The 26151-nt window shown below is 38.8% G+C and overlaps 1 protein-coding gene across 1 annotated transcript in view; it reads left to right on the forward strand.

Annotated features, from left to right (window-relative positions):
* Window positions 1-4399: 4399 nt before the first annotated feature.
* ZFAND3 (zinc finger AN1-type containing 3) overlaps window positions 4400-26151 on the forward strand; it is a 133697-nt gene continuing 111945 nt past the window's right edge. Inside the window, exon 1 of the mRNA XM_041404210.1 lies at window positions 4400-4782. Coding sequence (XP_041260144.1) covers window positions 4691-4782 — 92 coding nt within the window. The 5' untranslated portion in view covers window positions 4400-4690. The remainder of the gene's footprint in view (window positions 4783-26151) is intronic.

A 26151-nucleotide genomic window follows, 5' to 3' on the forward strand; every position in this document is an offset into this window, starting at 1 on the left:
TGGCTAGAGCTCAGACATGTCCTCTCCACTGCCCTTTCCCACATGCTCATTTTATTTCGCAGCCTCAGTACAGGTTTTAACAAGAATGATCTTCCAAAAGAAAAGACTTCACTAAGAATATCTGCCTACTGAAGAGCAATTAAAAAGTGGTGATCATTTCAATCAGTTCAAGAGTCTCTCAAACAGACTGGCATCACGAGTCACTTTTATAATTTCATGGTAATGTAGATCTCAAGATGAGAAGGAAGACGTACAATACTTGTGACATTCTCCACCTGCTCCACTTTATGGTTGTGCACATGTATTTCAGTCAGGCAGTCATGTTTACATTAAAATAAACCACCCCCAAATGTTCTGATTATATACACGTACAACCTTTTCTAGCATAGTGAGAAAAAAAAAGGGAGCTCTTGAGAAACAATGGTATTTAATTGATGCATTTAAATTTGGTGGAGTTGTGCCTCCTGATTCTGTGAGGTCTATTACCTCATCTAATCCTGCAATGGGGTCCTGCTGAGAATGAGCTAGAAATGAACCTCAGCGAGAGGTTAAAATCAGACCTTACCATGAGAACACTTTCTGCATATGTCTTAAGCATTTATCTCCTTAGAGACATCTGTTTCTATTTTTTACTAAATTCTGTCTGTCCTGCTAGCAAATACCTTCTATTTTTGGTGACAATTTAAAGTAAGAATGTATGATTATAATCTCTCCCCAAATGGCCAGACAGTAAACATTAGATTTTTCAAGTATTTCAGCATCTGCAGCCTGTATTTGGGCTGCTTTTCTCTGTATTCTCTGAATTGTCTGTAAAAATATGCCTGGAGAATAGCTGCAGGGTCACCCATTAAAAAGGATTAGTACCTTCCCCATTTCTTTCATGCATTCAGATACACAGAACTAAAATTGCATGAGCTGTTTCTCTTGTTATGTACTTAAACTGTTGCTCACTATTCCAGGCATCACTCTTCTCCAAATTACCTTCCCATCACTCAGGAGGTTTTCCCCCCACCTAATGCATGTTTACAATGCATATTTGCTTCCAAAGGCTGAAACATGCTTTGCTGTATCTGGACCATTTGATAACTTTCTGCATATGAATATTCCCAGCCCTAGAACCAACTAATATGCTACCTATCCCTCTATGTATTTCCTAAGTGGTGTTCATCCATTTGTCTGTGGATGCTTGTACATTATTGAGAAAGCATCCAGGGCCTGGACTCTGGATCAAAAAAGCCAGAGAAAATGTCAGCACTGAAACTCCTCAGGGGCCAGAGGCCTGGCTCAAGAGGCGATCTGTTGGAGGTTGGATCTGAATGGAGGTTGCAATGCCATGTTCATGACAGCATTAATTTTAGATCAGCTGAACCAGTTTTCTCCTTGCCAGCCTCTAAAGAAGCATCACTCAACCGTACTTCCCTTTGCTGCCAAATTTCAACACAAAAACACTTTCTGGTGGTTGCAAATGGATGGATGTGTTTAGCAGACACACGACACAAATCAAAACATTAAAGGGTTTAGAAAAGGAGGTACAGATTAACATACTGAATTTTCAGGAGACAATGCTGAACTGATACATTGGTAATTTTCTGTTGTCTAGACAAAGTAGGAAATACTACAAATATACAAAACCAGTGTTGCAAAGGTCACACTTGAAAATAAAAAAGGCCAAATACATTATTACAAACATAGCATGAAATCAAAGCACATGCTCCCCTCTTCTGGATCCCATAGTATTCAACTGCACTATAATCCTGAAGCCTATCATGTGTGTGTGTCCCTGAGATTATCCTTCCTCGGGGCATTAGTAGCAGCCAGTTTGTTGTTGTGTATCTTCACTGTCAGCATGCTTAATCAGTGTTTGCTTTTTGTAACAGCATTGTCCCTAAATTCATGCTTTTCTTGTGTTTACCTTTGAAGTACCACACCCTTGCAGAGATTTTAAAAATCTGAACTGCTTGGAAACCTGGAATTTTGACATTATCCCAATATCACTTTACAAAATTATAGAATGGCCTGGGTTGGAAGGGACTTAAAGAGATATCATCTAATTCCATCTAATTCCAACCCCCCTGCCACAGGCAGGAACACATTCCACCAGACCAAGCTGCCCAGACCTCCATCCAAGCTGGCCTCGAACACTCTCAGGGATGGAGCATCCACAGTTTCTCTAGGCAACCCGTTCCAGTGCCACACCACTCTCACAGTTAAATATTTTTTTCCTGCTACCTAATCTAAATCTACTCTGTCAGTTTAAAGTCATTCCCCCTTGTCCTTGTCCCTATATGCCCAGGCAACCCGTTCCAGTGCCACACCACTCTCTCAGTTAAATATTTTTTCCTGCTACCTAATCTAAATCTACTCTGTCAGTTTAAAGCCATTCCCCCTTGTCCCTGTCCCTATATGCCTATCCAAACAGACTCCATCTTTCTTCTAGGCTTCCTTCAGGTGATGAAAGCCAAGGTTGATTTGAAGTGACACAGAAGCACTGAGCAGAGAGACTGCTTCTGCACAACAGTTGTAATAGTTGAAAGCTAACTCAGTATGAGCTTACCTTAATAGCAATTACAGACATAAAGCCTATTAGATCACCTTTAAGAAGCCACTCCTTATCTGAGGGGAGTTTACAGCCTCTGGTAGTAGTGCAGGTAACCAGCACAAAAGAGACCATTTCAGTTTCCAGCTGACTTAGTGGCTTAAAGGCCTGAGTTAACAAGGCCAAGGCTATTTTTTTTTTATGTACTCGCTTCTCTTGGTACCCTCAGCAGTGTTGCCTCAGCAGCTCAGCTTTGTCCTCAGAGAGCTTTGCCACGGGACAGCCCTAGTGCTGTTCAGTTCACAGGGTGGTTTGCAGCTACAGACACTTCAGAAAGGGCACAGAGTTGCATCAGCTGGAAGTCAGGCAACCCCAGACTAGAATGGTTTGAAAAAATCACCACCATTAGTAAACTGTCATGAACCAGCCTTTTCACAAGTCTTGTTTACATTATTTCAATTAAATCCCAACTTTTTATTAAAAAGTTTTAAGCATGTGTGTATATGTACTTTGTTATTATTTTTTTTTCTGTCATGAATTAATTTGATAGAAGATGCTTTAGGGAAGCTTAATACCAATGCCATAATATCTTTGTCATAATTAATTAGTTCACAAAGATTCATACACTCTGAACTTTGTTAAGAATGTTTATTATTTTCAAAGTTTAATAACCTCGGTTTTAAGTGCAAAGCAAAAATCGAAGTATAAGACAGGCAACAGCAGTCAGAAACAGATCAAAATTCCCCCTTCATTAATGCCACACCAGTATTTTTCCACACATTTCCCACCCAGATCTCAAATTTCTGGTGGGGAGGGGTGGGGGTGGTCAGCACTATTTGTATTCCCCAGACAAAACCAAGGTACAGAGTGCAAGGCTGTAACTTGCTCAATACTATTGGCTAAACCAGTACCAGAAGTACAATCCCCATTACCCAGCCCTCAAGTCCAGGTGCTGGAAATTCCCTTCTCCTTTCCCGTCCGTCAAAGGTCGGCAGCCAGTAATGACCGTGCCAGCCGTGCTCTTCCCTCGCTGCCATTCCTTACCTCTCGCAGGTCCCAGGGAGCGGGGCCAGCGCGGCCTGCCTGCTCCGTGTCCTCACCCACCCAGTGCTGCTCACCGCAGGCGAGGAGAACCCCGAGCACGCCAAACACGTACACGCCTTTATTTCGGACAGAGGACAAACATCTACAGGATAAGAAGGCAAACACAAGGACAAACGAGGCCCTCAGACCTCTCTCCAAGCGGAGCCCAAAGGGAAGAAGTCCCTGCCCTCACCCTGCACCGCACCGGAGCCCCCCAGAGCCGCCCAGCCTCCAGGGAGAGCTCCCGAGCGCGCACAGCAGGCCCGGCCCGGCACACTGCGCTGGCAGCGACCAGGACAAGTGAAAGACATTCACTAGCCCCCCTCGGCGAAGCGGGTCCCGGCACAGCGGGAGCGGCAGCACGGGATGGGACCGGCCCGGCCCCCCGGGACCCGCTCCCTCCAACAGACTTCCGCGTCAGGGGCCCGTCTGCGCATGTGCGAGCGGCACCGGCACACCACCCCCCCCACCCCGCCGGCCGTCCCTGGCTGTACCACTGTGTGCCCAACGTATGGGTAGAGGCAAAAGAGGGCAGCGGCTCCAGACAGCTCTGCGGACCTCAGCCCCGTCTGGGACTCGTCACTGAGAATCCTATTCTGTTCTCGAGCCTATGGGTGCCCTCCAAACCCGCTTCTCACCCAGTTCCCGCACGCGATCCGCCCAAACTTCCCCCGGGGATGTGCTGTGGTACACGCCGCTCCCAGCTGATTCGGTGGCTTGACGAAACCATCGCGCTCAGGACGGGGGGAGCCACGGTGCCGGAGGGGGGCACGCATTGTTGCGCGAGGGGCCGAGCGGCGCTCCGGGGAGGGCGGGCGCGAGCAGCTGTGGCACCGAGGCGGTCACCGGCACCGGTGGGCGGGCGGCGCCGCCGCACGGAGCTCCGCGTCCCCGTGCCGTCCCGTCTCCGCTCCCCTGCCCGCCCCATCGGCAGGGTGCGGCCGGGCCCCCCCGCGCCCTCCCCTCCGCCGCCTCCCCAGTGGTGCCGCCCGGCTCCAGCTGACCGGCCTGGAATCCCGGCCGGGAGCCGCGCGCCCCCCGCCCGCCCCCGCCCCGCGCCCCGGCCCCACCATGGGAGACGCCGGCACCGAGCGCAGCAAGGCGCCCAGCCTGCCCCCGCGCTGCCCCTGCGGCTTCTCAGGTCGTAACCCCCGGCGCTGGCGGTCGCGGGGCCGAGCCCGCAGCTCGCCGCGGGGAGGGGGCGGCCCCGGGCCCTTGCCGGGCGGGCCGCGGGGGTTCCCCCCTTCGGAAGAGGGATGTCTCCGTGCCTGTGGGTGCCGGCTCCCGGGGGGCTGTGGCCGCTGGCGTAGAGGCAGCGGGTGCCCCGGGGGGAGGCGGCCGCGCTGCCCCCGGGCGCGGAGGGGGAGGGGGTGCCAAGCCGCCCGCGGCCCCCCCGCCGCCCGGACACCGCGGCCTTCCCGGCAGCCCGGCGGGGGAGGCCTGACCGCTTCCCCAGGCACGCAGGTTTCCTGGAGAGGCCGCCCCTCCTCTGGGGCTGCGGGCTGTGCTCCGGGGCCTGCCTTTAGCTCCTCAAAGGCGCAGATGAGTAATGCGGGCCCCTGGGTGCCCTGATGGGTGTCCCTGACACATCCCTGCGCTGGGCCCGCGAACGGCGAGCTGTCGCTGCAATTCACGCAGGGCAGCATAACTGATGAGGGAAAAAGGCTAAGGACAAAAACATACCTCTTTATCCGCCTTATGAAAGCGAAGTGGTTCATAATAGATAAGGCCCTTGTTAGCTGCTTACTGCTATCCGTTTAAGAAGAAGGAAGTAGGGGTCATTCCTCTTTGCCAATCTGTTCCTTCCTAAACTATCACCTCTAGGGTCGTGTCTGTTGAAGATATTTCCATTACTGGTTTTTTTTAAGAAATCAGTTGTACCATGGGAGATGGTATTCTCACAGATACACATCATCGTAAAATGTCTTTAGTGTCTATCACAGTAACATAACTCCCTAATGTTCTTATTTATGGAAAATTCATAGAGTATGTGGCTAAATAGACTTTTGAGGGCCCGCCTGAGATTTACACTTGTCTGTGATTGTACCTTCTTGGGATTTATGTAATGCAATTTAAGGTACTCTGGGGAAGTGGAGGCTGAGAGAAAAAAGATACAATAAGAGTGATTTAGTGATGTCACTGTACGTTTGGTTGGTTTATTGAAGTGGCAGGATTTTAAACGAAATCCCATTTTTTAGTTATGACAGAAGCCTGAATTGCAACAAATGCCATGGTCTGTTGGGAGTGATCTTGCAGGACAGATTATAAATACATAGTAAATGATTTTGTTTATTTTTGTTTTGTTAGGCTCCCATATTTGGGTCTGATATCTTTTGTAAAGTAGTGGAGAAGAAGGTTTTGCTATCTCTAATGCAGTGCACTGACTTCTGTAACATGATACTTATGGGAGAATCATAGAAAGTTGAAAGTGAACTTTTTCTTTGGGCTCAACTTCTTGGCTAGTTCAGCGTGTTTTGATAATGAGAAGAAAATCTGGTGCTTTGTGTTCAAGGATTTGCTTAATGGTTACAGGAGGCTCTCAAGAAAACCCATTGCCTTTAAAGCTGATTTTTTTTTTAAACATGCTTCCCTTGCACAAGCAGATATCAAGTGATTTTTTTTGCCCTCCCTTTTTTTTTCCCTTCAGAGTGCCATCCGTGCATGGGTGTTTTTCCTCACTTTTTCCACTAATACAGTGAACAAATTAGTCTGTTTTTCAGTCTCTTTAAGTGTTTGCCAGGTGCATTTCAATACACAGTGGCAAACTAAGTATCTATTTTTCTGCTTTAAAAAATGGTGCTGTCAGTTTCCAGAGTTGATTGCTGTACTTTTCAGTCCTGAAAAAGCTTAAGTGACTACATGACCTTGTTTACCTAGGCCTTGCTAGTGCTTGAACAGATTGTTTGGTAAATCAGTGCAGATGCGCCTTTCTATTGAAGTTGCATTGTCAGGAGTTCTTAAGGGGTTACAGTTTTATCCCAGCTTTCTGAAGAAAGTAAGTCGTGATAGCAGAAAGACTTATATTTGTGTGAAGTTGAAATTCTGCTGCTCTAGATTTCAAGGGTTCCCAGAGCAACCCTTGCTCTAGCTGGAGTTATGACGTGTTTTAAGATATGTTTTAAGACAGAGTCTTATCTGTGACTTTCATGTCATCTTAATGTCTGTCAAGTCACGTTTTCTAACAACAGGGCCAGGACATTTAAAGCTATGAAAAGTTATGAAACTTGTAATTTGATGTAGTAGTTTGTATTGCATTTGTAAATAAGGTAGTGTAGAGTATTGCTTTATGTTTTTGGGTCGCTGTCAGTGCAGTGCTTGAGAACCCTTTCACAGTTCTTCTTGAGTGAGCCCCAGCCAGGTAAGCAGCAGAGCAATTTTGTGTCTGAGGGTCCAACAATAACGTCTAGATTTTACCAAGTATAAAAGATCATGCCTTTCTTTTTTAAAATTGATTTTATGTAATGCTTACAGGACTCTGTAGTAAGATGCATGCTTTCTGCAGTAAGCCACAATGACAGGAAATACGAAGGAAAAGACTGAAAGAATTATTAAAATTGAAGTAAGCTGTGGGTTACTGTGCTAAAGCTTGCTCATTGGTTGAACTCAGGATAGAAGTAGCTCCAGAGACGCGTGTTGATAGTGATGGCATGCAAAGAGATTACAGGAGCAGACTGGTATGTACTATTGCATTGAAGTTGCAGGGGTTCTTCTTTTAGAAGACTTGGGTTTATATTAGAAATTTAGATCCTCTAGGCTTCAAGGATCTCCAGAGACTGGAAAACTACTAAACTCTTGATGTTTCAAGATCTAAGAGACTGAAAAATGAACAGCTGAAAGAAGATACTTTTGAGTGAGGCTGTTAAGAACTTCTGAAACATCTGCTTAAGGTCAACAACTAACGTTTGCTTGCCTTTTGTTGAAGATCACGGAATCCATCCTTGAATCTGCAGACTCGCCCTTCTTTTTAGAATCTCCAGTCTGCCATTTCTGCTCGAGTAAAGTTTAAATGGAGCACCGAGATGATCTTTATATTTTACAGAGTCATTTCACTTACCCATATAATCTCAATTGGGAAACCTCATCAGTATTCATGTTATTTATGAAAAATTCATGCAACTTAGTGTTTGGAAATATTTTGCTCCCCTTTCTCCCTCCTTCAACTTCAATCATTAGGAACTATCTCACTATTTATTGGAATAGTCTTAGTATACAAAGATTGAAAAGGGTTCAGTATGCAAGTTATTTTAGATTTCTTCATCTAAAATATGCTGTATTTAACTTCTTATTCTTATGACCTGGAAAAATGCTTTATTTTCCTGGTTAACAGACCAGAGATTTATAAAATCATGTAATGTTTGCTTTTTTTTTTTTTTCTTAGACTACTGGATTTCAGAAGCCTTTCCCTTATGGTTCAACCTCAAGGTTGAAGATTTTATAAGTACATGAAAATATTACTGGATGTATTATATTCCAGTTAAGCCTTTTTGTGTATTAGAGATGAGGCTGATTCTTTAATGACCTACATGTTGGCAATTTCCCTTTGACTTTTCAAGATTTCCATGAAGCTCTCATTTTTGAGGGAAACCATCAGAGGGCTGGGGATACTACTGTTAAATGGTTATATGCATAGAAGGGACTTGTAAGCTGGTGGTAGCATATACTGTGAAAAGAGTATGTCAGAGAGGGTGATACTTTTACAATTCTATTTGTAGTGTAGTGGCTGCTGCTTATCTTTTTTATTGGCCAGACTGATACCATACCACTGCATTTAGTGCCTTAGAACCAGAAAAGAAGGAAATATGTTAATAAACATAAAACAAATTAATTCCATTCTTGAAATGGTGGCAGCCAGCAGGAAGTTGATTGAAAACAGTATGATTAGTTTCATCTCATCTTCGTTCTGGCAACTATAAGGTACTGTAGTCAGCTAAAACTGATAGCAATATTGTTTGAGAACAGGCCAGCAGGGCCTTTGCAGGATGTTGCCATTTGGTCTGCCTTTTTCTGACACTGCATGCATCATATGTGTGATGAGACACTGTGCCCCAAGCATTTTGTGCAGGCCCAATTCAGAGTTTATTTCTGAGTCTGGATTTTCCAGTCACTTATGTATCATCAGATCCTTGTCATGCCAATCTGGCGCTTTCCTCAATTTTGTTTGCTAAAATAAAACATTTGATCAAACGGTGAATCATTTAACTTAAACATGATGAGTTTGTGAGTGTATATCACCAGAGCTTGCTCTTAGCTTCTAAACAAACAATGGTTATATATATGTGCCATTTAGAAGCCTCTTTTTTGACTAGTCTTTTCTTTACTTTTTTTGGTGATTACCGCTATTCATTCCATAGGAACTCTGTGTTCCTTTTTAATAAATACTGTCTCATCTCACAGGCAGTGTAGGTCATCATAAATGCATAATGCCTCCCTAAACCTAATTTTGCTTTAATTGTTGTTGCAACCTCACATAGATGTTCCTAAATGAAGCTTGAGTAAACTGTTGAAATATGTATCTTTCCCTCTGAGAATCTGTTTTCACTGGGCTTGGATCATGCAGTTCTTAGCCAGGCTTTCACTGGCTGGCACTTTGGATCAGATGCTGGAGTAAGCAGTGAATTTTTCAGTTTATGTGAGACAGTGTACTCTATTTTGCTCTTAGGTTAAGACTAAAAATACTTTAATATTCTAATTTTTTAATATTATGCATGAACTTATATAATACTCTGTTAAATTCTTGGATAAAAGAACTTGAAGCAGTTTATATTTAAATCCAGTGCTAACTGCTGTAATAATATATCTATTGGTGTGTTGCAGAAATAGAAGTGACAGATTATTTAACTGAGAAACAAAGACTGATGAGAATTTATTTACAACTTTCTTACAAAGTGCTACAGTGTATGATAAGGGGTGTTGGAGAGGAATTGAAATTAATTTGCTTAGATCCTAATTTTAGACAATACTGAGAATTATGAGATAGAGACGCTTCTGTCTGAGGAGAGAGTGGTAGTGAGGAATTGAGCTTTGTCATGTTCCCTGTTTGAATAAAAATATGCAGGATAAAGAATGATAAATTGTGACTTCCCTCAGTCATAATGCAACTAGAAGGACATATCAAATAAAGTCAAAAGGTATAAATTTTATCCATTTTTTGTACAGTGAGCTCTTGCCACTTGCAACTGCAGTTGCAAGGTGCCACATTTTTGCTAAGTTTTCCATTTGCTGTAGAAGCTTACCTTGTGAAATGGGGCTTACTGGCACTTGAAGTAAAAGCAGATGAACTGGATTTAATACTTTTAACTGTAATAAGCTCTTTTCTAGGAATGTGAAAACAATGCTTTCTTTTGCAGTACTTAACAGAATAGACAAAACAGAAAGGAGATCTTGTTATTTAATGAAAACCAGCTGTTCTGGATCAGACCAAAGATACATCCAGCCCTATTTCTGATTTGAGTGATAAGTGATGCTGAGGGAATAAGCATAAGGACAGAGCAAGCATGCAGTGATGCATATCTTGGTACACCTCCTTTGCTTCTGGCAGTCTGACATAAGGTTGTCCTCTGTTTTATAGATGTACAGCTTAGTAGGTCTTACCTATTTTTCAGTAAATTTGCATAATGAATTGGTGAGGCCATATGTACCCTTAACCCTTAAAATATCCTGCAGGAAGATGTTCCATAATTTAACCATTCTCTCTGTGGGAAAAAAAAAAAGTAATTGATTTTTTTCCTTTAAACTTGCTGTGTGATAATTCTAAGGAGTGAATAAATTCAAACAGCTGGTGTATGAGGGCGTTTTATTTAAAAAGATCCAGAAATAGGCCTGCTTGATTAAAAATGTCTGTTAACTTATTGCAGTCAGAATTTGAGAAAAAAAAAGCCCTCTTGCTTAAACCATTAATTTATTCAAAATCTGTATATAAAATGTTTTAGAAATATTTTCTAATTTTAAATGGGTGCTATGCTAATTATAGACAGGCATATCCAGTACCTTTTAATTTAATGATAACTTCCTCATCAGTCAGAATGAAATTCAGTATTGTAGCTGCTGTTCTTACAAGTGGAACAAACAAGGAAGAAGTAGATTGTCCTCCTTTTTGAACTTGGAGGAGTTAAAAGTTACTGTGTCTAGGTCACCTTCCCAGTTTCTGTCTTCCTGTGTAACAAAACCTTATCATGTCTTCTGTAAACTGTGATTAATCAAAGCTATTACTGTTCGGGCAGTGCTGGCAATTTTTCCACAGTTACTGCTAGGAAATATCTGTCTTAATGCTAATTACTAAAATGTTCAAATGTTGTATGGTACCACAGATGTGTTTTGTGTAATGCTTCATTTTGATGAGGATGCTTTCAGTTCTCAAAAGTTTCTGATGATAAGCCCAGTCAGTCAGAGGGTGATAATATAGGTATCAGTTTTGGGGAAATACTGCTGCTGATTTGAATTCCATCAATTTCAAACAATTTACCACTTCTGTTGAAATTTGATATTAATATTGTTGCTGCATGTTGGACAGCTGTTGAAGTCTCAAATTGGTGGAAGCTTCACAACTTATTTCTTTTAAGGTGTTGAAATCAGTGATACAAAACATTAATGAGAGAGAATGATCCCTGATTGATGTATTTATTGGAGATGTCTGGTTTTGACTTGAATGTTTTCACTAACATGCTATGCCGTTACTGGATTTTAATTTCTTTTTAAATTTGAAGTTAGTGCATATAAATAGGCATAGTACAGCCAGTGGGTAAAAATTATGAATGTGATATACTTTCGCAGCCAATTAGTGCTTATATTCTTTGAAGTAAAAAATTGTGTTCATGTGTCTCCTCAAATATGCAACCCTGACTGATGTAATTAACATTGTACTTCAAAAGTTAAAATAAATGTCTTGTGAATGTTGGACAGTATTTTATCTTGATTGTGTTGAAACCCTTATTTGGGTTGAGATAAACTTCATGTTCACTTTAGGCTGGTAAATTCCATTGATATTTTCTCCCTCTTTTTTTCTCCTTTTTCAACTGAAGTGTCAGAAATATTTCCTGTCTGTTTTGAACAGGCAGGGCTCCCTAGGTAGGATGGAATCCCTTCTTTGCTTTTGGAAGAAGAATTGAAAATCAGGCTGTAGCTGCAGCATCAATCAACTTCTCTTGATCATACATCTGTAAAGAAACTTAGGTCAGAGTAGCTACAGATATTAAAATGGCATCTCCTCAGGACACTGAAAAGGCCACATAACAAAATATTGTTGAGGATACCATATGCATTGAATAATAAATGGTTCTGACAAATGAAACATTTGTGTGAATGACCAATTAATGTCATCTCACGCTGTGGATATGACATTAATGTACAGAAGTAGTGGGTTGGTATTTTTAGGTTCTGCAAAAATGCCCAGTCATTATCTTCTAATTTAAGATTTTGATCTAAAGCTATTTTTGTAATAGAGATGGGTCTTCTGTTTGAAATGGTGGAAAGTTTATATACTTAATGAGTGTGGGGTTAAACTTCTATTTTTTTTTGACACTTTTTTGAAATCTTGAATGTCAAACAATGTATTGTAATTCATAGCTCCATTGACTCTGTTATTCCTTACCTGTACTCAGGAAAATATGGTAGTTGAAGAGTTGCAGTATTCCATGAGGAGAAGGAAGATGTTCACAGTTGTGTGTTCAGTTTCTGTTTATAGCATCTGACTATTAGCATTGTGGTAAGTGCAGTACTTGCCTGTACAGAGAAGTTGTATTAGAAAATTGTTGATGGATTTTTACACTTAGTGTGTCATTTGGTGTCTTCCCTGCAGCAGGGAATGCTGCTCCATGCTATGTATGAAAGACTTTTAGGTATCCTGTTTGATTCCATCTGTTTAATCTGGCCACCATTTGCATGCTCTGAACTTGAACAATGTAAGTCAATGCAACGAAGATAAATTTCAGTTTGTAAATATTGTAGTATTTTTATTAGTGTTTTAAGGAAGTTTATTTCTAATATTACTTTCATCAGTGTTATGTCCTTTAATAAAGGTACTTTGGCTGGTGTTGGATTCCAGTGTTTGTGTGGTCTAAATTAGAGACTAACTTAAAGTAATGAAAAATTTTGAATATAGATAAAAACCGGTTTTCCTAAAATAATTTTAATAAGCAGTTAGACAAAGAGAGAAAAAGAGTTTGGTTGATGATTACTGTCTTTAGTTCTTGCCTTTTTAGATTATATAGTGTCTAATGTTGGGTGAGTTGTTTATTTGAAGGCCTGTCCTAGTAATGTATATATTTAACTACTGCTTAGTTGAGTGTACTATTTAAGTTGAAAGTCCTATTTAAATACTAACCATTTATGGGAGGGGGAGGAGAAAGGAGCACGATACTAGATTTGAAGCAGTGCTTAAAAGAACGAAAAGGAGGCTGGTGTCATGATAACCACCTAGTTATGCCCTTGGAAAAGCAGAATCTAAAGTCATGTGCTCATTGACTTAATTGCTAAAACATAACAGTCCTTCACAATAGACTGTTACTGACATCAACTCTGTCGCCATAACTGCAGCATTTTTATCTCTAATTATTATATTCAGAGGTGTCTCAGAGGAAGCTGCATATGTAAGTATGCAAAATGCTGTCATTTAGCCAGAGTCCCTCAGTATTGGAAACTGTATTGTCCTCTATTGATTAGATGCTATTTTGGTCCAAGATAATGTCAATATTAAGGAGCCTGGCTTTTTGATAAATCAATTAAGTGTCTTTGAAAATTTTCTTTAACAATTATCCACTATTACCGAGTGAAATGCATTTTTTTACCTGAAGCAAGAAGAGTTCTAGGTTGGGTATTGCTGACATCAGTTTGCAGGATGAGGTGTCAGTAATGCTGGTTCATTGCTTAATGCCCCACTGTTACCTTTTCCTTAGTGATCTCCTTCAGTGAGCTAATGGACAATAATGGTTTCCAGAATTGTCCCGGTGTTAACAAATGCTTGCTTATTCATGCAGATGGGTTTCAAGTGTTCCCCTGAATTGTTAACATGTTTATCAATTCAAAATCTATTAATCTGTATTTTTAGAATAAACTTTGACTGTGTACTTCTATGAAGGAGTTAAAGCAATTATTGTATAGCTTGTTTCCATAATGAAGATTCTCTCCAAATTTAATTTGCAAGCATGGTAGTATAATTACTCCATTTTAATAGGAAAAAAGCATCATAATTTAAATTTTTTAAATGCTCAGAATTTTACAAAATTTAAAATACATTTAAAATTCTTTGAAGAAATATTGGGGTTTTTAAATTTTTTTACGTAGATGTGTGGACGAACAATCATTTTTGTTGTAACTTATAGGCTTTTAGCATTAGTCCATATATACTTAGTACCTTCCGTAGATGCTGACTCATTTTTGAACTTTTGAAAGAAAGCAATTAACAACAATATTTACACACTTTGAATATATTTTTCTTGGCATTGAGACTTTGTGATTAGTGTGTCTTGGCAAAATAATTGAAATTAAACTTGCCTTGGAAATAATAATTAAGATGGAGCAGGTTGACTCCTTTAATTTAGGAAAGTGGACTAACTCTGCTGCTTGTTAAATCCTGGTGTTGTCAAATATATGGAGTGTTTGTGATACTCCTAGCATATCTATTTTGAAGTATAATTCTTTTCCAGAATCTAACATCAAGTTAGAGGTTAGACTGGCTCTGCATATAGTGTTGAATGTCACTATATATTCTTCTCTTATTTTGACTGTAGTTTATTAGCAGTTGTTTTATTTAGGACATTGGATGTGTTCCTGTTTAACATTCTCTTGGGTACTGCTTTAGATGTTGTGCTTTAATGCTGATTTTTTTTTTGAGACATCTTTTTATTACAAGACTTTAGAGACTATAAACCTATAATGATGTGGGTAGTAGGATGTTCTTTTTTTGATAAAAATCCCTTTCTTACATTTAAGTTTGGAAAGGATTTATTGCTATTTCTGCTGCTGATACAGTGTGTCACAGTCTGTCCATGCTTTTCTCTGCATGGACTCTCTCTGTTTTCATTTGTGAATATTCATTCAATTCCACAGTGCTTTATGAACCTTGAATGAGAGATATTGTAGCAAGGAGTATTTAGGAGCAAGGAGTATTTTAATTTAGAGACAGGTGTTTGTTTTAAATCAGAACTTGCTGTAGGACAGTATTGACCCATTGACATGTTGTTTCCCAGTGGTTCATCTAGAAGGAAGTGTTTGTGGTGGGTGGAGGAAATCTCTTTCAATCAGAAGAGTTGCTATGCAATTAGAAGAGCAAGAAGTGCCTGCATTACACATCTGTGAGTCTCAGGTGGTTTTGCAGCACTCTCTTGATGAAGATAGGACCCCATTATTATCCATTATTCTGTGATGCAGTCTCTCCTTCGACTATTAAAGTTCTTGTGTGACTAATTCAGGAAAGACCAGAAATCTTTCTGGTGAATAATTAACACTTCCTGTTCTGCTCAAGTGACTTGCAAAGAGAGATTCAAAAGGTAAAAACAAAACCACAGTGATGTGTATTACAGTCATGTATATTATTATATAGCAAATTGATACATTATATTATACTGAAAATGCCATCACTCAGTGGTATAACAAGAACTCCAGCATTACAATTTAAAATTCAGTGGCCTTAGCTGAAGTGCAGCTGAAATTCAGATAACAGAAAGTACTGGTTGGTGTTGAAACTGCTGTAATTGGAATCCCAAAGTAAACAAACTAGTCCAGTGCTTTGAGAAACTTAAATCTGCAGCTTTCAGAGATTGTTATGATTTTTTGTTGTTGTTGCTGCTTTCTGTGTTACCCCCCCTATCGCCTTCCAGATCAAGTTTCCATCACACTCCTAGATGCCATTGAGACAGCAATTTAGCTGCTTTCTTATTAGCATTATTTTTGACCTTATTATTTCAGTTTGCTGATTCAGAGTGGCTTTCTGACTTCTGCTAGCAAGATGTTTTTTGTAAACTTGTATAAAGAAGAGGTTTTTTAAAATTATTTTTGAGGACTATTATTATATTTTTAAATTTTTTAAATGATTATTTTTAAAGATTATTTAAGACTGCTAAACAACCAGTGACTATTTAAATCAGTTTGTGGCCCAAATGGATTCATACTTCTTTTAAGGTTACCTAGTAAAATTCTGACACAAATAGAGGCTTCAAGGACTTTTGTTCTTTGGGTGTCCATGAAGGCAGTTACAGAAGGAGGTATGGGAAATGGTGAACATGATCCTCATCTTGGGATTATTAGCTGGTTAATCAGTGGTGCATAACTTTCTTTGGCTTAGTTTTCTTGTCCCTCATCATTCTGCAGGACAAATTCTGAAGGTAAGTGTTACATTTTTAGTAGCACAGCTGACTACTTAATTTGGAAAAAGTAGACCAGCTTTTGGAGGCACAGGCATTTCTTCAGCGTATGGGAAAATTAATCTGCTTTTTCTGAGTATATACCTAGATTTTACCTCTGTCTCCAAAATCAGTCTTGCCCGTATCCTTAGGTCATCATGGGTGCAGCAGTGACATGAAAGACAAGTGAGTTCTGTCTGCCAGGACAGGTGGCCTGATTTAATGTTTCTGTATTTTTTTCAGCTATTTTCATGTGTATGTTGTTCAGAAACCCCTATTTCTGCCATGATATGTAGCAAACACTAGATGCGGTGTTCTCCTTACCACAAAAGATTGAACTGTTTGATTTGTACCATCTAGAAAAAAGCTAGAGATGTGTTGAAATTGCCTTGAGTCTAGTTGAATTAGGCAAGTGTAAACATTTTCTTTGAGTGGGTACAGGTAGTATTTTACTTTCCCAAAACAGAGCAAAATTATACACATGAATTGACTGGAGGAAAATTATGCTTAGCTAAAAATCCAGAACTGTCATCTACCAGCCTACTGTTTGCACAGGGTTAGATATTGGGTAAAAGTTTTGGGAAGTAAGAGATTATGCTTAGCTAAAAATCCAGAACTGTCATCTACCAGCCTACTGCTTGCACAGGGGTTAGATGTTTGGTAAAAGTTTTGGGAAGTAAGAGGACAAGAAACAATGTACCTGAAGTTAGTAATTTACATATTTGTTGTTCACTAGTTTAATAGCTGAAGACACTTTTTTTTTTTAGTTCTGTCACTAAATTTCCCAGACTTCTGTCATGCATTAGTGTAAATGGACAGTGACAGAAAATTCTGTGGGCTCCTTTCATAAGAGGCTTTCCATGTGTGAAGGATGCAGCTGAACAAGGTGCACAGTTTTATGATTATAAGCATAAGGTCAGGCAGAATTGTGGAAATACCAGGTTTTCTTTTTTATTTTACTTGAAGACTAGAGGTGATTGAAGAGCTATGGGCTGATACTGCTGCTTGCTTAATTTTTAAAACTCATTTTAACTCCTGCTTCTGTTTAGGAGTCAGCATTAATTTGATGTAGTTAGTGAAGCAGTAGAGTTGCAGTTTGCAGCTACAGCTTGGCCCAGTGGTTAGGTGGTTAAAACTTGCTTGTTCTTCTTGTGTACTGAGAAGGTTACACATAGCTTGGATGAGAGTTCAGGATGAGGTAAGGTTTCGGGGCTCATTTGTGTTGCTTGCTATTAATGATCACTCTGCTTGCTTACTGTGCCTTTGCCTGAGATTGCCTTCAGAGATGCATAAAAAGCTGCTCTAATGAAAGAGCCTTTGCTGTTTGCATGCATGAGAATAAAATATTTAACTTGGCCCTGACTTCCCACTGTCAGAATTGGATGACATAAATGTACTGATTGTGATTTATTCTCTCAGTCTCCATTATTAGAAGAAAATAAGAAGTTGAGGCTTGTTCCCACACTTTCTTCATGTTATTCTAAAATAGGAAAATGGTGAGACTAATAGTAGTTTCTCTGAGTGCTGTGATGCCCTTGTTTTTGTTCATGTAAATAATTCTAGGCTGTCTACTTCGAACACTTAGAAAATAGTAAAAGCTACTTGTGAAAATGACAGCTGTGAAGATTACAGTTTACATTAGCATGGATCACTGAAGTTGGAAAAGCCAAAATATCACCCTGTGTAAAGGTTTCCTTCTCCTGTCATGGGATGAAGGATATAGGATGAAGGATTTTTTTTTTTACTAGATGTTTAAATCCCTTGAACTTTAAAGCAAAATGTGCATTCTGAATTCTTTTTACCTTGGTAATTGAAATGCAGTTGCCTGAGACCTGGGAAGTGTGCTGTGTGAAACAGGAGAAAGGCACAATGCATTACAGAGGGGATCTCATCCCATCTTCACATCAGTGACTCCCTCTTTAGAAAGAGCTGCTCCCTGACCTGTCAGCCACTTCTGCGCGTGCAGCAGCTCATTTCCTCCACTTCCCATCAGAGATGACCAGTGCAAACATAGTGGAGAAGGGTGAGCTGCCCCTACAGCTGGTCCACACTGCCTTCTGTAGCAGCTGTGGTCTTACTGAAGGGGCTTTTCCCTGAACAGCAGTGGAAGAAGAGCTCCTGACTCAGCTTCCATGGCACCATATGAGAAAGACTGTCCGCAAATATCTACACTCGAGAATGAATTTAAAAGGAGATATAAATGGGGAGGGTAAAGCATGTTCATATTTTGGTTATTCCTTTAGTTCCCTTATTGCCTTTTCTTCCAAGTTCTCCAAGTACAAAAGAAAAACCTAGGTATTTTTATTTTTGTCAAGGAAAGAATATAATAGTTCTGGATGACCTTGTTCTGTCTGTCCTCCAGCCATAAAATTTTAGTTCTGCTGCACTTGCATAAAGGCTTTAGTTATAAATTTATATGGAAAATGTCAAGTGGCTAGTCACAAAGTGTGATCTGTCTTATGTAGACACTTATGTAGAAACTTCTTTGCATATGGCTTAAAACTCTTTAGGAAAAAACCTCACTGCTTACGTGCAATTGAATTATGACAGCAAGAAACACATTACAGAATGGTAAGCACCAATGCTTTTTACAATTTTGCTTTAAATCTCGATGGAGTCAGTAGGACATTGGAGGGTAAGGTTTAAGATGTTTAAGAGATCCTGATTATTTACTTAAAAGCAGCTGCTGATGGATTTTATGTAGTTTTGAAGTACTTCAGTTAATTGTATAAATTAACAGAACTTTTATGTTTAAAATGCAAAAGTAGATTGGTCTGCTTAAATTTGGGGGTTCAGATTTGTGGGCCATTGATTAGCTGAACTGATTTCATTATGTCAAAGTTGTTTCCAAACAAGACCTACTGCTGTTGATAGCACATTTGATGATTGACCTAAACACTTAACTAACCCCCTGTCATTTAGCATGCATAGTGTTTACTTAGTTGCATTTCTCATTAGTTGGATGCTGAGAGGAAATGAGATTGGCAGGTTTTGTTTATGTTTTGCTACTTTCTTGAATAACACTTTCTTATATTGCTGTATTACTAAGATGATAAATAGGAAATGCTGGGTTTTTCAAAAAAGAAAAGCTTCTGCTTGTTTATTTGAGCTTTACGTGATTTGTTACAATTTGCAAGTAATAGCCATGTACATCCTGCTTTTCAGAGGATTTTTTTTTCTCTGCTGCCACAGAGAGACTGAAATGTAAGATAAATACTTTTTTCATGAATACTTCCATTCTACTAAACCTAAACTTGGAATACCAATCACATGAAAATATTTATTTGTACTTTTGGGACACAGAAAGTTCCCTAAACTGGAAAAACAATTTGTCAAGTTGACATTATGCAGAATTATCAACTGTTAATAAATCAGTGTGTTTTGCACTAGAGTAGTTCAAAATCCTAAAATGGAATTTTTTTCCAAAGCGCATAAAACAAATGTGATACAACATAGAGCAGGAAATACCTGCGTCTAGTAGAGATACAAATGAGTTCAGCTACAAAAGTCTAAAGTCAGGAAAAATGCAAAGGAGATTGAAAATAAAATTGTTTTCCTTCTGCAAACATAAATGGAGATTTGTGAATGGAAGGTGTGTATGAAGAAAGCTGAATGATCTCTACTGGATATATAATTTGCTACTTAGAGGAGGAAAATTTGCATGGTGACTTGCTACTTAGAGGAGCAAAATTTGCATGGCTAAGAGCAGAGAGCAGGGTTGCTTGCACATTGTACAACCTGTGAGGAGTCATTTGCACTCAATTTCAAAGGAAGCACAGAACAACTTTTTGTTGCAGTGGATGGCTATTATCAAACTTCATCTTTGGGAGAAAAACAGTAAGAAAGAGCTCAAGCATTGTTTTCCCTCTCTTATGTCATTAAGAGGAGTGAGGATGATGCTGAAAGGCATAAGGTTGAAAGAGATTAGTGAGAAAAACAGCTAAAATTTCTCACTACACCTTGGAACATGAAAATGGAACAATATTACTTTACATTGAGAGAAATAATGAATCAATGGGTATTTTCATTCTAGAGAGTCTTACAGTCTCCTGTGTTTCTATTGCTGAACTTGTTTTTGTACACTTTCAAATATTGAAAAGCTTAAGACTGATGTAAACACAACTGAATTCTTATATAGAATCATAGAGTCTGTTGTATTTTTTTTCCTTGTGCAATTTGAGTTTTGAGTGATTTCCTGGGAGGGCCTTTTACCTAGTTAGAGGTTCCCTGAAAATAGTGTGATTGGTTTAAAACCAAACTCATTATCTTTCATGAGTAACAAAGCAAACAGTTCTTGTAACTGAGTGTCTTTCAGTGAAAATCTAAATACAAGAAATTATTTCAAAGCATTTGAATGACTTGTGTGTTAAACCTCCTTGATACTCAGGAGCCTTTGAAAATGTTACATTACCATCCATACTTACGTAATGTGATCAAACAGTGATTGTAGGACTGAAGCCAGAGCCAGAACTGTGGTGAATATCTTAATGGGGTGATTTACTTCAGTGGCAGAGGCAGCATTGGATAGGCTTACGTATGATTTGACCTAAGTGCATTTAAAATGTAGTTGTGTAGTCCATTTTTTTTAGAAAACAGTGTTATAAATATTAAACAAAATGTTTAATATTGAACCAGCTTTAAACAACTCTGAAAGGAGTTACATGTAGAAATAAATAATATAGTGTTACATTTTAATCTTTTCCCCAAATGTAAATACCACAGAGCAAAACCTGTTGTATATGCAATCTGTAGTTCACATTCAGTCTTGTACTAAAAATTTAGAACATTTTCAAGGAATATCATGAAATAAGATAACTAACTGTGGTTCTGTCCCTGGTTTGCCCATCTGAAAATAAATAATACATACATAGTGACATAAATACTTTTGAATATCCATAGGAAATGTTTTTTTTTATCGCTGTGGACAGGAGTGCATTGGTTTCAAAATAATTATTTAGTAATTTCTTAAGGCAGGTTTTTGTTTTTTTACTTCTTACTGGTTACTCTTTCATGTGTTAATTACTGGCAGAGGTCATCTTGTGTGTGTACAAAAATATAAATGTTTTCTGCATTGGTAAGGTGCATTATGCCACAGTAACCTACTATTGTTTCTGATTGTAAACTGTTTTGGAAGAAACACTTTATCAGCATTATGTTCACATTCTATTTATGACTATTTTTTGACAGACCCCACAGCAGTATACCAAATTTTTGAATAATTTGACTTATTTTCATTTTTGAGCTGGAAATTCCTTCAAGTATTTGTTGTGCTTCAGAATGATACAGTAAATTTTTGTGGATTTTTTGCATGTTTATGTTTACAGCCTGCAAAATGGTCTACAAGTTTGAGGGAAGAATTTGGAAATCCTAAATGTAGTGGGTTCATTCTGTTGCATTTTAACTCCTATGTGAATTTCTCTGTAGCCTCATTGTGCAATATATTTGAGTATCTCATGGAATCTGGCAGCACCGGTGGCAGTAGGATTTTTCCTGAACAGAGCGATCAAATAAATTGTTTGAAGTAGGGGACAAGACAGGATTACTGAACACATTGACTAGTGTGAGTGGAATAATTTATGGTAATGGAAGAAAAAGGTGTTTAAAATATACTGAAGTTTGGGTATCCTGAATCAGCAGATTTTCAAATTCCCATACTTCCTTCCTAAATTTGGAGGAGAGGTGACAGAGCAGAGAGGCAGGACAATAGCTGACATTAGCATGTATGTTTAACCTTTGATTCTGTGAGCTTAAAAGGTATTTGGAATATTTTTGCCTTTAACAGCAGTGTTTACCATAATAAATGCGCCCCAAAAAGCCCCTCTAGTTTCAGTGATGTGGATACCTACACTGGGTAAGAAGTAGTCCGTGAGTCCAGACAAGCTGTAAGCTCTGATGTTCCAGGGTGTGATGTTTGATTCAGTACAGTTTCAAAAGCCTCAATAACTTGGAAGATGAGTCAGTAGTGAAAAAAGCCGCATTACTCCATCCACATGAATTCTGCTTGTGTAATTACATGTGGTATCAACAGAAGGTAAAGCTTTCATACGAAACAGCTTTTATGGAGAAGGTGAATGTTTTTGGAGGTGTTTTGCCCTCCCCTAAGCAGCCTTCGAATTGTTTGATACACTTCTATAAAATCATACATCCTTTTTTTCTTATTATGCTATAAATGCCAGAAGTACAGCTGCAGTCACTGACCTTCAGCTGTATAACAGTAAGATAAAAATTTTTGAAAACTTTGGGACTGATGTTTGAGTGCATTGCTTTGTACATCAGGGAACTTCACTGAAGAATGAAGACCAGAGTATTCAACTGGGTATTCCAATTCACAGGATTTTTTTTTTAAACCATAGATGTAATGCTTCTATTCCAACTGAAAGTGATGATTCAAAATAAGACGCTTACCTTTAGGCAACAAAAAGCAGAACATGGAGAGACAGATATGACAGTCTGTCCCATTAGCAGCTGAGAGGTAAGAAGCACGTAGTTCAAAAACTTTTTTTTTTTTTCATTTGGACCATTTTGTCACTATTATTGAGGAGGCTTCTGGACCCTGTGCTCTGGGATGAAATGTTCACACTGTATTACAGGAACAAACCTTGCCCACATTGTGTGACCAGTTTTAGTATAGGTGTTATAAAGGAAAAATGAAACCTGCAGTGTAGTTATGGTTTTCTTGCAGAGTAGCAAAAATACAAAACTGAATATAACTTTTATTCCTCTGAAACTCCTTACAGTGATGTTGCTGTAGCTGATGGGTAAACTATGAAGGGTGATGTAGTTAAATGCAAGATAGAATTCTGTTTGCATCTTGAAGCTTTAGGAAAGTGTTGGTCACTGGTTCACAAATAGTAAGAAAATGAGCTTTAATAGCAAAAATAGTGTAAGATGGCTGGGGAAATGGAGGATTTGTGGATTTTTGTTGAGGTTTTTGGGTGGCTTTTTGTTTTTTCCCCTTCTTTTTTCCCCTAGAGTGAGTATTGTAACAGGGAAGAGCATTGTTTCATAATTTTAAGGCATTTTATTTCAAGTGCGAAGGTTTAATGTGTGTTTAGAAAGTTGTCTAGAGAAAATGACTTTTAAGCAATATATCTTTGTATTGCTTTGTGCTCTTACATTATGAAAGCCGAGAGCTCACTGCTTGAGCTTATGATTTCTGGTCAGTTTCAGGTTTCCAGACAGCACATTTCACAAGCCATAAACAGGCGACATTAACAGTATACTAATATACATACAAATATATAAAAATATAGAAATATATAAAATATGTATATAAATATATAAAAAAAATATTTATCTATAGATGTATATTTCTATTTCGGTTGGAGCATGGTGGTAATAATGCCAGGATTGTGAGTTCAATCCCTGTATGGGCCATTTACTTTAAGAGTTGGACCTGTGGTTCCCTTCCAACTCAGACTATTCTGTGACGTGTATATATATTTCTCTATATCTATGTATCTCACTTACATTGAAGTCATGGACCTTAGTGTTTCCTTACTAAATTAAACATTTAATCTGTCATAGCTGACTTTAGCAAAGAAGCTGTGTTACATTTTTTTAAACTTTAAGATATAGGGACACAAAATTCCTTATGTAATGTATAGAAAAGCAAAAGCTTTATGACATTTAGAAAGTCCAATAATTAAAGGTCTCAGATGACCTGCAAATGAAATTTGGAGGAGAATAAAATTCTGGAATCTGAAGCCCCAGCCATTTGAAAATACTGACTTACCTTTTTAAAAAGGGACTACTGAAAGAAAGTGTCTTACTTGCTTTTTTGTGTTGTTATTTTAACCTTTATAGAGACACTTAAAGACTGAAATTTTTCAGTAGATCTGGTGGGCCTGTCAAACTAGCTTCTGCTGAAGTTAGTGGGGGTTCCTGTAAACCTTTACTGAGGGAGCAGGAAGTGAGTCAAAATTACGATTTTATTAACTTTGGCCTTTCTCAAGCATTTTGTGAATGAGTCTCATTCATTTAAATATAGTAAATATTCATATTTGTTTTTATAAATTCTTTCCTTGGTAATAATACCTTCCATTACGTCCATTCTCTCACCTTCTGATTTGCTAGTTTTATTGTGCTGAAAAGAAAAGCAGAAAAAAATAGACCAGGTTTCTTGTAATACAGTGTAAAAAGGAGGCAAACAGATACATGCTTGTGTAATTGCTCATATTTTCTTTTCTATACTGGGTAAGTTTTCTGGGTTGTTTTGCTGACATGATACTGAGTCCTGTAATATGCTAAGTTCTAATATTGATGCCGTTTCATTTAATCCAGGATTCAGCATTTCCCCTTCTAATAACACAAAAGACTACCACATCAATAAATGTATTTGATTACTGAATGCTAATTTTGGAGAGTGGTATTTCTTCCCTATAGATTTATTTGCAGACATTGGCATTTACAGTCAAAATTATCGTATAGCAGTGCCCACTGCAGATGGCATTCACTGGAGCCTTGCAGTGCAAGTGTAAGCAGGTTATGCATTTAACTTGGATTTTTGTAGAGCTGAGGGAAGATCTTCTGAACTTGCTGTTAAGTCCTGTTGTGACTCACCCATTGGTACTGGAGTGTGGTAGCCTGCTTCTGTATCGCATTTCCTTTATACATTAAAGTGTTTCTAGTAGTTCAGCCAATTCAGCGTTTACAACAGCAGAAACCCATGTGTGCCAATAGTCTGAGTTGTAAAATGTTTCACAGATGTTAGAGTACCTAGAGAATTATAAATGTTTAGTGTAAACTAGCAGAGACCCGGAGTACAGATTTTGTTTACACAGCAGATAGGCACTTTGGTAACTCCTGCCTCTGTGGGTACTTTTCTGAGATGCCACATCATTTTAAGGGTGCTGCGTACTACCCATGGATTTTAGACTGATTGTGTATTTGAAAGTATATTGAGTCATTAACACTTTTTATTGAACAAACAGTAAATTTTAATTTTCTGACCTTGGTTAAGTGTGAAGGCTAAGGGGAAGTGAGCACCATCTAATAAAAGATAAGCAGTCTCTCCCCAACTTTCTTTGCTGCTTTTTTATTGCCATATCTAATATTTAAATTTTTTTTTTAAGTTCTGCAGACTTTAAAAATAGCTAAACTCCAGCCAAGAACTAAACTGACATTTGGAGTCTGGTCCACTTTCTCTTAGTAGGTCAGTTAGATACACTGGAACAATTTGCTGGTCCTTCATAGGATGTGCTAAAAAAACCCAGATGGAATATTTACTGAGAAATAACCTCCTGTGTTAGTGAGCACTGTGGGACACAGCTGGTCTTTCTTAGAAATGCTTTTGATTTAATGCATGCCGAGCTCACACCATAAACTTCTCTCAGGAAAATAAGTGATTTTAGGAATTATATGTACAAGATACTTTTGAAGTTGGCTGCAGTTGCATACATATCACGACAACTGCATTATTTCTTTTGCACCCAATTCACCGTAATGCCTTTAAGAAAATAAAGATTAAACTTCTGATTAGAGAGTGATTTTTGTTGTAGATCTGACTGTCTTCTCAGGTAGTAATCAAGTAAATAACAGAGTTTGATCTTCATGCCATTGGTTCCAATTTAACAAATCCTAGGAATGATTTAACAAATCCTCAGGTATGATGGGTGGTAGCTGGAAGTTAGCCCATGCAAAAGTGATTAGAATATGCTTGTAGTAGATTGTGAGCAGTGCTGATTGACAGCATAAGGAATAATTTGTTCTGTGTCGGGGATAACAGCAGCTGCATTTACAGTGATGAGTGTTAGTTAAAATTTCAAACAGTGAGTCCTTTAAGCCTGAGATGACAGCCTGTATGGAGAAAGATTCTTAAAATCTATCTGTGAATCTGTTCCTTCCACCGATCTTGTCTCTGCTTCTATGGGTACAAATGTTCATAGTTGAATATAAGGGATTGATTTTCAGGCATGCTGCAGTCGAACATGCACAGAGAACAGTTTTTGGTCACAGTCAGAAACAAAACAATTGAGGACTGACAAGATCCCCAGCACTTGGATATTTTAAATAATAGTGTTTTGCTGGGATAGCTATATTAACTACCAAATCTGAGTATGTGGAAACAGATGCTGTTGCTTCCTTTTAGAATTTTGAGAAATGTAATTTTATGTAATATTTTGAAAAGGTATGGAGAGTTGAAAAATGCAAAAATAAGAAACTCAGAATAAACTAGCATAAAAATGCCAGTGTTCC

The sequence above is a fragment of the Onychostruthus taczanowskii genome, unplaced genomic scaffold (assembly GCF_017590055.1).
Source record: "Onychostruthus taczanowskii isolate IOZ18803 unplaced genomic scaffold, ASM1759005v1 scaffold21, whole genome shotgun sequence".
NCBI classification, from domain to species: Eukaryota; Metazoa; Chordata; class Aves; order Passeriformes; family Passeridae; genus Onychostruthus; species Onychostruthus taczanowskii.